Source organism: Diceros bicornis, chromosome 27 (assembly GCF_020826845.1).
Source record: "Diceros bicornis minor isolate mBicDic1 chromosome 27, mDicBic1.mat.cur, whole genome shotgun sequence".
Taxonomy (NCBI): domain Eukaryota; kingdom Metazoa; phylum Chordata; class Mammalia; order Perissodactyla; family Rhinocerotidae; genus Diceros; species Diceros bicornis.
The window spans coordinates 44,608,516-44,623,172 of NC_080766.1; the positions used below are offsets into that span (position 1 = coordinate 44,608,516).

At 43.8% G+C, this 14,657-nt stretch overlaps 1 protein-coding gene across 2 annotated transcripts in view; it reads left to right on the top strand.

The window, feature by feature from the left end:
* The window catches only part of ADARB1 (adenosine deaminase RNA specific B1), a 143,852-nt gene that overhangs the window by 119,046 nt on the left and 10,149 nt on the right, over window positions 1–14,657 (top strand). For both annotated transcript variants that reach the window (XM_058523281.1, XM_058523282.1), the window contains exon 9: window positions 776–957. In XM_058523281.1, coding sequence (XP_058379264.1) covers window positions 776–957 — 182 coding nt within the window. The remainder of the gene's footprint in view (window positions 1–775; window positions 958–14,657) is intronic.

Below are 14,657 nucleotides of genomic sequence, written 5' to 3' on the forward strand. Positions count from 1 at the left end.
CCTTAGCACCCAGCACTCTGGGTGCTCGGACGCGGACTCCCCAGGCTGTGAGGAGCGTTTGTAGGACTCAGAAAGAGAGCAGTGGCCTAGTTGTGAGACCGTGTATGTGTTAGAGCTGAAATGAACCCTGGCTGGTCAGCGATGGGAGAGATGAGCATAATAAATGTCAGCTGAGCAGCTGAGTCACCTCCCACCCCTGTCCTGGTGCAGTCAGGGCATGGTCACGGCTGCCAGCCCCCGAGGGGCAGATGTGGGGGTGGGCGAGTGTGCGGATCTGGCGGCGGGGAGCTTGCGCCGCCTTCTGCGTGGTGTGGCTGAGGCGCTCGAGCTGATTCTCACCTCCACGTGGTAGACTGAGCTGGATGCAAGTTGTCGCCAAGGACGGGAAACACCACCAGTTCACTGTTTGCAAGGACGCCTTTAGAGCTGTCATTTTTATTAGAAGTAATAAAATATTTACTGTCCCTTTTGCTTTTGCTCACAAGAAACGTGGCTCGTTGATACCTTTTTAGAAGTAATCTTCAATAAATGTGTCATCATAGGAAACACAATGGCAAAGTTTGTCCCATAGCTTAAAATTTTTAAATAGATTTTTCTCTTTAAAATTCTAAACTGCTCATTCAGTTATTTTTAACTGCTCTCTGAGTTGGTTGACACTGTACAATATTAACAGTACGTGAATGTAAGCAGGCCCGTTGGGTGCTGTGCCAGGTTGGCATTAAGTCCAAGATGGACACTCCTCCTCCACTGAAGGGCGTGTCCCCTCTGCCTCCAGGTGGAACGTGGTGGGCATCCAGGGATCCTTGCTCAGCATCTTTGTGGAGCCGATTTACTTCTCGAGCATCATCTTGGGAAGCCTCTATCACGGGGACCATCTCTCCAGGGCCATGTACCAGCGGATCTCCAACATCGAGGACCTGCCCCCTCTCTACACCCTCAACAAGCCTCTGCTCAGCGGCAAGTATCTCTGCGTGTACTTGCTCCGTCTCTTTCAGGACCTCGTTCTGCTGTGTCCAGGTCTTATGCTTGAAGCACCATAGGGAAGCCACCTTGTGGCCGTCGGGAGTCTGGGCTGTTCTAAAAGGAGGAAAGGTGCTGTGTCAGGGCCTCTAAGGGCTCTTAAGTGAGCCCCTTGCAAGATTACTCTGTCTTACTGAAAGCCTTGCCATTCACAGAGAGATTGCAGCCCGGACTTGGCATCTCCGTGTTTTTATTTCACTCCTGTGAATATGCAAGTCCTGTCTCAGCAGCAGAGACTGAAAGTTAGGCAGGCGTGGGCTGGGCCACCCGGGGTGTGTCGTCACAGTGGGGAGCTGCCAGCCACAGAGCAAGCCTGCTGCAGGCGGGTGCCAGCCCCACTCCTTGGAGGGTGCCCAGGCTCACTCTTAGGAGGTTGGTGCTGTAACTAAAATGTGCCCGTGACAAGTAGACGATGTCTCAGTGGTGTGATCGCATGTGCCCGTGACAAGTAGGGGACGTCTCAGTGGTGTGATCGTGTGCCCGTGACAAGTAGGGGACGTCTCAGTGGTGTGATCGCATGTGCCTATGACAAGTAGGCAACATCTCAGTGGTGTGATCACGTGCCTGTGACAAGTAGGTGATGTCTCAGGGGTGTGATCGTATGTGCCTGTGACAAGTAGGCCATGTCTCAGGGGTGTTATCGCGTATGCCCGTGACAAGTAGGGGACGTCTCAGTGGTGTGATTGCGTGTGCCTGTGACAAGTAGGGGACGTCTCAGTGTGATCGCGTGCCCGTGACAGGTAGGGAACATCTCAGTGGTGTGATCGCGTGTGCCCGTGACAAGTACGGAACATCTCAGTGGTGTGATCGCGTGCCTGTGACAAGTAGGTGATATCTCGGTGGTGTGATCACGTGTGCCCGTGACAAGTAGGGAACATCTCAGTGGTGTGATTGCATGCCTGTGACAAGTAGGCGATGCCTCAGTGGTGTGATCGCGTGTGCCTGTGACAAGTAGGTGATGTCTCAGTGGTGTGATCACGTGTGCCCGTGACAAGTAGGCCACGTCTCAGAGGTGTGATCTCGTGCCTGTGACAAGTAGGCCACGTCTCAGTGGTGTGATCTCGTGCCCGTAACAGGTAGGCCAAGTCTCAGTGGTGTGATCGCATGTGCCCGTGACAAGTAGGCCACGTCTCAGGGGTGTTGTCGTGTGTACCCATGACAAGTAGGCCACGTCTCAGGGGTATGATCGCGTGTGCCCATGACAAGTAGGCCATGTCTCAGGGGTGTGGTCGTGTGTGCCCATGACAGGTAGGCCACGTCTCAGGGGTGTGATCACGTGTGCCCGTGACAAGTAGGCCACGTCTCAGTGGTGTCTCGCACTTTCCGTGTATTCCCTTTGTTACTGGTTTGTTTGTTGTTTTTCTTTTAGAATTTCATGGCTGACAGTAAAAGGGAACAAGAGCTTTCGAATTCAAGGTTCCTAACTTCTCAGTTCAGCCTTATTTAAAAGGACACAGTTAAGGTATTTTTATCCTTTTGAAAATATCGTTCTCCATACTTGTTTTAAGCTCAGAACTAAAACCGTAATCCTAGACTAAAGCGCGTGTCTCCTGGTGTGCGTGTGCTCTGCCTCGCCTTGTGGTGCTTGGCTACCAGCACGTCTTAACTGGGGAAAAGCAGTGTGGAATTTTACTTGAAAGCATGTCTTTTATAGCACATAAATTAAGCGGGAATGGGGAAAAACAGAAGTTGTTTTAGATCAAATTTTACAGCTCCCTAACCTTAACCATTATTTTTTTTTTAAAAAATTGATAAAACTTGATGGTAAGTTGAAATTGTAGCATCCACATCTTTTGAACTTCCACTGGTAGATACAAAATAAGTGTATTTTGTTGTGTATCGGCTTATGAATTTCTCACGACTCAGAAAATAATTTTCTCTATTTGGTCTCTGTAGTCTACATTTGAGGGAAGAGTGCTTGTTTAATTTCAGTTGTCACTTGTCTTTTATATTCTTAGACACTGAAAACATTGATTGTGAAATACATGGCACATAGGAGATGCTCCAAAACAGTTGCTAATTAGTGCCTTGTTGAATAGTACTGTCTAAGCAATATTGCATCCTTAACTAAAATCTGAAAAGACAGGATCATTTTGTTAAAGGAATGTTCTAAGATATTGAAAGGGAAACTCACTTATAAAAGTCAAATTATTTTTATCCTATCATATGTATATGAAGTACATAGATAGCTATAAAAAGATACTGAAAAATAGTGTTTGCAAGATAGACACCTTAAAGTGTCTATCTGTATATGTTTGTTAAAAATGTGAAGTATATAACAAAATAAAAGAATCTGCTCTTCATTCTCCTCTTCCTAATATCACCTCATCCTGAAAGCCTAAAGCACATAACCATGCGGTTTTGGCAGAGTGCCTGGCCGTGGCCGTGCTGAGCCACCCAAGGGGCTGGTTGAGAGCCAGGGCTGGAGCAGGGAGGCTGGGCCCTGCGGTAGCTCCACGTCACTGGCAGCCTCTGGGCCTCGGTTTCTTCATCTGCCTAATGACAGGGACAGACCCGGTGCCCTGCCTGGTCCTTCTGGACGAGTGTGTTAGAATCTATGAAATACAGGACTACCACTCAAGTTTCAGGAGGCAGAGTGTTGCTCAAGTGCTGAGCCAGTAGACAGCATCACTCTGGCATCACAGTCTATTTTGAAATGCAAACTATTTGAAATATCTTACTGTGGATTAATGCTTTATTTTGGAAACTGGTGTTTTGTTGTCCTTCCTTCAAGAGAGTTCACATTGGCGCAACAGGTAGATTTGGAGAAGGCACTTTCAGACCAGGGCATTCCCGTGGGGTCAGCAGGTCACAGTGCAGCAGGACACAGGCGAGCCAGAGGGCTGAGTGGAAAGGAGGTGTGGATGCCTCTCCCGCAGTGGACCAACCCAAAGTCAGGCTGCCTGGAGCATTGAAATCTAAGGGAAATACTACGGTGGGTGTTATTACAGACGAAAGGAATCGAACGGGAGAAATCTGGCGGAGACAGTGTTGATGTCTTAATAGATTTGGGAGATCACAGTCCTTTAAAATAGGCCTCCAGGCAAAGCCCTCAAAACTTTCTTAAAACAGAGGTCTTACATTTAACAAGTGACCCCGACGGTGGAGCGGCAGGACATTTGGGTGTTTCCTTCTGGTCCTCCTGCTGTGCATGCGTCGTGCGTGCGTGTTTGCATTTATTACAGTTCACGCCACATTTGTGTTTATTACGGTTCACCTCATGTTTATCACGGGTCGTCCCTGTGTTAGAGAGAGCTGGGGTGTCCTAAGGGAGGAACAAAAATGGACATGGATGGGGGGCCAGCCCGGTGGCGCAAGCAGTTAAGTGCGCGTGCTCCGTTGCGGCAGCCTGGGGTTCACCGGTTCAGATCCCGGGCGCGCACCGACGCACCGCTTGTCAAGCCATGCTGTGGCTGCGTCCCATATAAAGTGGAGGAAGATGGACATGGATGTTGACCCAGGGCCGGTCTTCCTCTGGAAAAAGAGGAGGATTGGCAGATGTTAGCTCAGGGCCAATCCTCCTCAAAAAAAAAAAAAAATGGACATGGATGCAGCACAGAGAATGACTGAATTGATTAAAATAAGGTAATCTGAAACTAAAGCAAATCAAGATAGACTTTAATAAAAGATTTAGCAATGGGCTCTTATTTTTAATGCTGTCAAGGTTAAAATGAGAAGAATTTCATTTTCACTTCAGCATAAACTGTGTGTTTTACTTTAAGGAAGAATCTCTTGGTGGCCAGCTGGGAGCTTTTGCCACAAGTGTTCCTGTGACACCTCCCTGGCACTGGGAAGGGGAGCCTCTCGAGCTCTGTCCCATCCTCTTTCCAGATGAGTTTCAGAGTCGGCACCTCAGGGTTCCGAACAAGTCCAGCTTTGATTCAGGTCCACTGGCCCTGGAGTCGGAGTCTCTTGATGGCCCAGGTCGCTGTCAGGCGCCCCAAGAGAACTCAGGGAGAAAGACGGGGTGCTCACCTCTCCCTATGCCCTGGCTCCCGGGCCTTGGGATGCAGGCTGCCCTGGGGTGAGACCCCCACTCTGTGGGTGGTACTGCCACAGTGTTGTCACAAGACGCTAACCACAGGTGGCATCTGGGGAGCAAATCCTGATGAATCCAGACTGAGTTTGGGGAGGGATCTGCGGGAAGATGGTACAGGAATCAGGGGAGACGGGCGGTAAGGGGGTGCCGCTGGCATGTACGCCCCTGCCCATAGCCATGTGACTATTGATAATAGTTGGTAAAAAAGCTGGCTTTGGTGTCGGGATAGCAAGGCCTTAAATGAGAGAGAGAATATAAATATGAATGAGAATGAGAGTGTGTGTGTGTATTTTCCAGGTAAGACTAGGCATCGGGGCCGTGGGGTACAGTCGTTTTTGTCCTGCCCAGTGTCTGAAGAGGGAGTGACCGTGCCGTGTCCTTCTGGAGCAGAATGTCCACCTTGGCCGAGAGGACTGGATTTGACCCAGTGTACAAAGGTGTCTTCCTTTCACCTCCCATACTTTCTGCCCGTTACACCTTCTGACTGTTTTTCCTCCTCTTTCTTTTGTGGCATTGACTAAATTGTCTTTTTCCCTTTTCCTCACGGATGGTTTGGGAGTCCTAAATCTTACTGCTGTTTTACCCAGTAGTTTCCTTTAATTTTCAAGCAAATATATTTAAGCCACTTGAAAAAAAATTTAAGTACGAAGAATTAATCAGTGTTTGTAAAGATCCCCACCCAAGAAAAGCTGAAACCTCAGGCTGGTTTTTACTCTTTCTTTCCACTCTCCTCCTTTGGATTCTGACATCCTAGTGAGTTTTAGCCACTCTTTCAAAAAGCCCTTCCTAATAAGTCCCTCAGCCGGGTTATCAACAGTGGTTTAGACAGAAGCACAAGGGCTGCCAGTTTCTCCTCTCATCACTGCCTTCCGTGTTCCGTGGCCTGCTCTCTCTCATGCCACATTCGGATTTATTTTTCATTTTGCTGGAATATGTCCTGAATTTGGAGGACAGAGTAGAGTTATTTGTTGGTTGGATTTTGGGGAAGAAGCCTGCGTGCGTGGCGCTCTGCGTCTCGACGCTGCCAGCGCACGTCCAGCTCTGGTCTCTCCCTCAGGCTCCAGTCGCCCTCCGTCGTCTCCTGCCATCAGAGCCACCTCGGTTTTCTTTCCTTTCCAGGGACCCCCTTTTTGTTTTCCAACTGGTAGCATTTATCGCTTTCCCTTAAAATTTGGAAATTTCAACAGCAGAAGCCCAAGTGTGTGGCTAGTTTTTCTTTTTTGCTGCTTATTACTGGGAACTTTGGTCTGGATAGTTGAGTCGTCAGGTCAGAGATTTTCTTCAGTTTTGTCTTTTGTTGTTGCATTTTCTCCAGCCTTTCTGGAGTTCTGAGCAGAGCTCATAGGTGTTGGTCCAGTGTCTCTCCTGTTTCACAGTGTCTTTGTCTGCCATGCTTTCTAAGGGAGCCCCTAGTTTGCTCTGTCACGGCCATGCCGTGGGGATTCTGCTCTCAAGGACGAGACTTCGTGAGAAGTAGAGTGTCGTGACCGTGGCATCAGCACCCCCGTGGAGGCTGGCACCCAGGACCCACCTGGCGCGTGCCACAGCTGTTCCCTCATACTTGCCTTCTCGTTGCTCTGGATCTTCCATTCCGGGAGAATGTTTCATTTGGGCTTCCACGTCTACAGTTAGGGTTTCAGTTCTCCTTTTGTGTCCAAGGAGAAAAACTTTCTGGTGACCAGAACTGTCTAGAAAAGAGTTTCCCAAGAAGAATTGAGTGCCACTGCCTGGAAGGCAATGTTCCAGTTGGAGCGGATAGGCAGTGCCTGTTATGGACGTGGTGACAAGGGTTCTGGTGTGAGGGATTGACCCAAATGACCTTAAAGTGTCTTCTAAACTCTTAAGATCCTCTGGAATGTGGTTTACCTGTTGTTTTTTAAAATCTCCTTGTGTGAGTGTCTTTCATGGACAATGCAGTTACCTATTTTATTGATGACACCTTTGAGGATTTTTCAAAAATAATAGTTGTTATATACTTCATTGAGTATTGTCTTCAGATCATGCCCTGGGGCGTATACGTACTCCTTCCAGTCACTGAACCAAGTTCTTTATTTGCCTCCATTCTTGAATCCTCCCCAACTCTGGGTGTGTCACCCCCTTACAGGTGGAACCAGCTGAGCTGCAGGCACTGCAGGGCTCACAGAAGGTCACCGTCCTGTTCCATAGCACACGTAAACCTTGAACAAGGTCTCACCGTGCCTCCTACAGGGACGTGAGCCCTGTGTGTCTCTCCTGGGGTCTGCTGCCCAGAGTGGGTGGGACTAGTCGGCTCACCGTCTGTGATGGCCCAGCCCTGCCCCACCCGGGTATCCTTCCCCCTCCTGCCTCCAAAGTTAGAATTCCCTCCTCTTGTTCCCCTGGGGCGTGTTAGCGGGGTGGGGACTTGACATCAAATACACCCAGTCCTGTGTTGTCTTCCGGAATGCCAAGCCCAGGTGAGAGTCCTTCTCGATTCCCTGCTTCCAAGTTATGTGGGCGCTCCTCCAGGCCAGGTCACCAGCAGCACGCACATCACCTTCTGGACCAGAGCACTCAGGTTCCTTCCCAAAGTTGGTGTTTTTAAACCCCAGGTTCTCGTCTAAGAGAGGAGTCTTGATTGGCTTGAGGTTCTCTGTGCAAGGCCCATGGCGCCCTGTTGGGGTCCATGAAGGAGCAGGACGAGGTAAGTCTGAGCCAGCAGGTGGCCCTGAGAGCCCAGAGAGTCCCTGCTGCTTTATCATTGCAGGTGCAAGGCGGGGCTCCGAGGCCTGTGCCACCCTCGCCGTCAGGTGCCATGCTCTGGGCTCACTCACACTGTAGCCCCTACCCCCGTCCTTGTTCATCTGCAGAGGAAATGCCACACTTTCCTAGTCAGTGAACCAATGACTAATAGCTTCTGTACCAGGAACCCCTGGTAACCCTAAATATCTGGTACTGATCATTATGTATATAATTCATTAATGATGAGGAACCACAGAAATGTCTTTAAGAGGGAAGTAAGAAGAAATACCCGTGTCAGCTCAGTTTTCTGCCATCTTTACTTTCATCAGTTATTAGGCCAATTCACAGTTTCTCTGCATTTTTGCTCTAAAAATTCTGATTCAGCACACTTGATTTACAACAGCAGAGGGACTCGCATTACCCGCCAGGTTGTTCCTGCTTTTATCGGGTTCCGCATCACGGCCTGTGAGTGACTCATTACCCTAGTTCTTGCTTTGCAGCCCCGGAAAGATAAGGTCCTCGGTGGTGTCAGCCCCATAGCAGTGTGGGCCCCGGGGACTCACAGAATTGTGCTCTCGTGATCATTTGGGGGCTTTCTGTCCCAGAAAGAGCAGATGGTTAGTTTGGAACCTCAAGCTAGCTATTTTCTTTTTGCTTTATTTTCTCTATTTTTGCTAAAGATGGCACTTTATTTAGCTTAAAATATAAAAAATATTTGTACTATTAGGATCTTGTTTTTTCAGCTAGTTAATTGACCATTTCTAGTTTTAATGCAAAATGTTGCAATTCTGAAGTGTAAGTACCATTCAACAGTAATCCTTTATTTGACTTTGTTGTAGAGAAGTAATAGGATTGCAAAGGAAGATAACACAATATACGCATTACCATTTACTCATGAAAGACTCAATCCCACTGTGGTCAGACATTCCCCACCAATTGTGCCTAAACAGATCCCCTCCCTCCACCCCCAGAACCCATCCCTGACTCTGTCTTCTTGAAAGATGGTGGCCTTGAATAAGCTCAGTGACAGCTCAGTAACCTGCGTGCCACGCGGGTGCCGGAGGTAGAGCAGATGTAACAGCCACCGAAGACCCAAACACCCTGAGAAAACCATGCCGATGGAGAAGCGCCAGAGCGTAAGGTAAGAAGTGCCCTGGCAGCAGTGAATTAATAAAACGAAGAAATGGTGATACCAGAAATATGTTGAACTCCTAACAATGCCGTGGTGTCCCATGACCTCTTGCCACCTGGGGAGAGGCCAGCGCTTCCTGTGCAGGGGTCTCGCCCATTGTGAGGCTGGCTTAGCCCTGTGTGTGGTTAGGGCCCCCTGACTGTCCAACAGCCAGGCACGGACCAGGCAGGCCCTCTGGAGTCTTTGTCTAGAAGGGGAAGTGAGTGCTGGTTGGATGTGGCTTTCCCTCCAGGCTCTCCCAAAATCGGATGCACGTCCAAGAAACAGGCATAAGAAACCATACCAGCTACCTGTGTTAATCCACCAAGATTTTTATTCTCAAACATGAATGAACAACCGTTATCAAATGTTTGAGGGAAATAAATAGCACAAAAGAGAATGACCTATATGAGAAAATAAAGCAACTGAGAGAAAATAAAAATACAGAGAACAGAAGAGGATATAAATAATAAACTTTATTAATATGTGTAGAGTATTTAGTAAGTGCAGAAGTCAAATACTGATTTGAAGGTCTGGAAAATATTCATTCAACAAATATCATTTGTGTGTGTAGTAGGAACTGTTCTGGGTGTTGGGATGTGGAGTGAACAGAACAAATTCCCCACCCCCCCCCACCCCACCGTGGAGCTCACGTTCTCATGAGGGGAGGGGAGGTAAGTCAAACACATTTCAAATAACTCAGAGCAGATAGGCAGAAGATAGGAGAAAGGAGTTGACAGGTGTGGAACGTTAATCCAAAAGGCCCGGTGTCTATCTAGTAGCATTTCAGAAAGAGAAAATAGAGAGGAAGAAATAAGAGAAGAAAATTTCTCTGTAGTGAAGAAAACCATGAGTACTGAAATTGGAAGGAAACCCTGAGTACTGAGCAGCATTAATTTTTTAAAAATCTATTTCTAGCATATCATTATGAAATTTCAGAACACCAAAGATAAAGAGAAGATGCTAAAAGCTTCTGCACAAACTCCAGTAAGTATCAGATTTATGTAACACTCATCAGGGACTCTGGAAGCCAGAACTGAGTGATGAAGTGACGTCCCAGTGCTGAGAAGAAAATATCTTTATTGTAGAGCCTTCCTATGGACGTTTACTTACATTTCTCTTTGGTAAATACCTAGAAGTGGAAAGGCTGGTTTATAAGATAGGTGCGTGTTGAACTTTTTGAAACACTGTCATACTTTGCGAAGTGGCTGTGCCATTTTACATCCGCACCAGCAGTGTGTGCGAGTTCCAGTCTTGCATGTCCTGCCAACACTTGGTGTGTGCAGTGGGTTAGATGTTCTGACACTGTGGAGTGATGTTCCCTTGTGGGTTAATGTGCATTTCCCTGATGACTAATGAAGTTGAGCATCTTTTCATGTGCTAATTTGCCGTCCGTATGTCTTCTTCAATAAATTCTTCAAAACTTTTGCACATTTCATATTGAGTTGATTTCTTACTACTGAGTGTGAGAGTTACTTATATGTTCTGTATACAAGTCCTTTATCAGATCTATGATTTGAAAATGTTTGTCTTTTCATTCTCTTAACTGTCTTTCAGAAACCAAATAATTTTAATTTTGATAAAAATCCTATTTATCAATTTTTCATTGATGGATCATGCTTTTGATACTATATCTAAGAAACATTTGCCCAAGTCAATGTCTCAAAGATTTTCTCCCATATTGTATTCTTAGAAATTTTACAGTTTCAGTTTTTAAATTTAGGACTATATTCTATTTTGAGTTAATATTTGTATAGGATGTGAGGTATAAATTGAAGTTCATTTTTTAACATATATCCAGTTGATTCAGCACATTTGTTGAAAAGGGCCTCTTTTCTCCACTGAATTGCTTTTGCACCTTAGTCAAAAATCATTTTGCATATATATGCACAGGTCTAGTGTTTTCCGTTCATCTCTTTGTGTGTCTGGATGCCAGTATCACACTGTCGTGATTACTGTAGTTTTAGTGTAAGTTTTGCCATCAGGTGGAGTTAGTTCTCCAGCTTTGTACCTTCTTTCTCAAAGGCTCCTTAGGTCCTTTTTGCATTTCCATAACAATTTTATAGTCAGCTTATCAATTTCTATGTAAAAGTCTGCTTGGATTTTTACTGAGATTGCATTGAATATGTAGATCAATTTGGGGAGAACCAACATCTTAAGTATTTTGAGTCTTCTAACTGATGAACACTGTATGTCTCTCCATTTATTTAGCTCTCCTTTCCTTTCTCTCAGCAGTGCTTTGTGGTTTTCAGTGGATACACCTTACACATCTTTTGTCATATTTATCTCCACGTGATTCATATTTTGATGCTATTTTAGATGTTGTACTTCTATTTCAGTTTCCAATTGTTCGTTGCTATTATGTGGAGATACTAGTTCCAGAGCTTTTTTATAGAGTTCATTGAAGTTTTTTATAGTTGATCCTGTTGTTTATGTTTTATTTCTTCCTTTACAGTCCAGATGCCTTTGGTTTCTATTTTCCCTCATTGTACCCGGACAGGCCCTCCAACACAATATTGAGTAGAAGTGGTGAGAGCAAACAGCCTTGGCTTGTGTCTGATCTTAGGAAAAAGCTTTCAGTCTTTCATCATTAGGTGTGATGTTACCTGTAGTTTTTTTCATAGATGCCTTTATCAGTTTAAGAAAGTTTCCTTCTATTCCTAGTTTGATAAGGGTTCTTAATCAAGAATGAATGTTGGATTTTATCAGATGCTCTTTTCTGCCTTATTGAGATGATCATTTGGTTCTTTTTTTTAGTGTGTTAATATGGTGACATTGATTGATTGATTTAAATATTAAACCAACCTTGCATTCGTGGGACAAACCTTATATGGTCATTGTGTATTATTCTTTTTATGTATTTGTTGGATTCAACTTGTTAAAACTTGGTTTAGAATTTTTACATCTATGGTATACTGCTCTGTAGAGAGATTGGTCTGTAGTTTTCTTTTAATGTCTTTATCAGGTTTTGGTGTCAGGGTAATGCTTGCCTCATAAAATGAGTTGAGAAGCATTTTTCCTCTTCAGTTTTCTGGAGGAATTTGTTTAGATTTGATATCAGTTTTTCTTTAAATATTTGGTAGAATTCACCAGTGAAGCCATCTGAGCCTAAAGTTTTCTTTGTGAGAAGTTATCTACAAATTCAATTTCTATAATAAATATAGGACTATTCATATTTCCTGTTTTTTTCTTGAGTGAGCTTTGGTAATTTATGTTTTTCAGAGAATGTATCCATTTCATCTAAGTTGTCAAATTTACTGGCATAAACGTGTTCATGACATTCCTTTATTATCCTTTTAATATCTGTGGGATCTCTAGTGATGTCACCTCTTTTTCATTCCTTATATTGGTGGTTAGTGTCTTCTCCATTTTTTCCTCATCAGTCTAGCTAAAGGTTTATCAATTTTATTGATTTTTCTCTAAAAACCAACTTTTGGTTTCATTGATTTTTATTTTTCTGTTTTTTTCTGTTTTATATTTTAATAATTTCTACTCTAATTATTATTTTATTTTTTCTGCTTGCTTTATGTTTCAATTGCTCTTCTTTTTCTAGTTTTTTAAGCTGCTAACTGGAGGTCATTGTTTTGACACCTTGCTTTACTGCTTTCACGGCATTTCACAAATTTTGATGTTATCATTTTCACTCACTTTGAAATACTTTGTCCCATGGGTTACTTAGAAGTCTGCTATTTAGTTTCAAAATATTAGGAGATTTTACAGAGATCTTTCTGTTGTTGATTTCTATTTAGTTTGACTTTATGACTTGAATCTTTTTAAATTTTTTGATACTTGTTTTATGGACGAGGATAAAATCTTTGTAAATGTTTCATGAAAACTTAAACAGAATGTGTATCTGCTCTCACTGGGTAGAATATTGTATTAATGTCAGTTAGGCCAAGTTTGATTGGTTGTGTTGTGCATATCTTTATGTCCTTACTGATCTTCTACTTTATCCATCAATTATTGAGGAAGGAATATTGAAAGTCTCTTGACTATAATTGTACTTTTGTCTGTTTCTCGTTTCAGTTTTTTCATGTTTTACTTCACGAATTTTGCAGCTCTGTGATTGGGTGCATAAAAATGTAGGATTGTGGGCTTCTCTTAATAAATTGGACTCCTTTATCATTATAAAATGACCTTCTTTATGTCTGGTAATATTCTTCATTTTGAAATCTGCTTTGTCTGACATTACCATAGCCTCTCCAACTTTCTTTTTATTAGTAGTAGCATAGTATATCTTTTTCCATCCTTTTATTGTAAACTATTTTATATTATTTTGTATTGAAAATATGTTTCTTCTAGGCAGCATATGTTTGGATCTTGCTCTTCCCTCCACCCCAATTGACAATCTCTGCCTTTTCTTGCGGTGCTTTTTTGTTTATTTGGGGTGCTTTTGTTTATATGGGGTGCTTTTTACGTTTATTGTGATGATTGATATAGTTAGGTTTAATTCTATGATCTTGGTACTTATTTTCTGTTTGTTCTATATGTTGTTTGTTCCCTTTTCCTCTTTTTCTTCTTTTGCACTGAGCATGTTTTATGATTCCATTTTAACTCCTTTACTTTTTTAGCTATAACTTTTTGTTTTGTTAATTTAGGGTTTGTTTTGTTGTTTCAGGGTTTATAGTATACATCCTTAACTTATCACAATCTGCCTTCAAGTGACACTATATGACATCATGTACAGTATAAGAACCTGACAACAGTACACTTCCCTCCCCTCTCCTGGCTTTTGTGGTACTGTTGTCATACACTTAACTTTTGCCTATGTTAAAAAATCCCACACTACACTATTATTTTTGTTTCAACAGTCAATTCACTTTTAAAGAGATATACCATTCCTGGTGCTTTTCATTCCTAGTAGTGCAAGTCTTGTGAGGATAAACTCTTTCAGCTTTGGTATGTCCAAAAAAGTCTTTATTTTGCATTTATTTTTGAAATATATTTTCACAGGGCACATGTATTTTTGCTGGAATGGCCGAGTTTTCTTCTCTTTTCAGCACTTTGAAGATGCTGCTCCGCTGCCATCCTCTTGGCATTGTTTCCAATAAGAAGTCTGCTGTCATCCTTATCTTCGTTCTCTGTGTGTGATGTGTCTTTTTTTCTCTGGCTGTGTGAAGATTTTCTCTTTATACTGGTGTTGAGCAATTTGTTATGATGTGCTTTGGGGTAGTTTTCTTCACATTCCTTGTACTTGGGCTTCATTGAGATTCTTAGATCTGTGGATTTATTGATTTCATCATATTTGGAAATTTCATTCATTTTTTTCCCAAAATATTTTTTCTGCCGCCCCCCCCCCCCCAGCCCTAGTTACACGTGTATCGGGCTGCTTAAAGTGGTCTGCCAGCTCGCTGATCTTCCGGGATTTTTTTTCAATCTCTTTTTTCTCTGCGTTTCATTTTGGATAGTTTCTGTTACTGTGTCTTTAGGTTCACTAATCTTCTACAGTTTCTATTCTGTGGTTAATCCCATCCACAGTACTTTTCATCTTAGACATTGTAGTTTGCATCTCCAGAAATTTGTATCTAAACTTATATATCTTTTTGTATCTTTGTGTCTGTATGTTCTGTGTGAGTGTTGGCACGTTCCCTCTAATCCTTTCAGGCAGTCGTCCCCCGGCCTCAAGTGATGTGTGTGCTCTGATCAGGCCTCTGCTTGTCTTCAGGGCTCCCTCTGTGCCCCTCTCTCGCCTCTGCTGCTCTGTCCTGTGAACTCGGGCCACTTTGG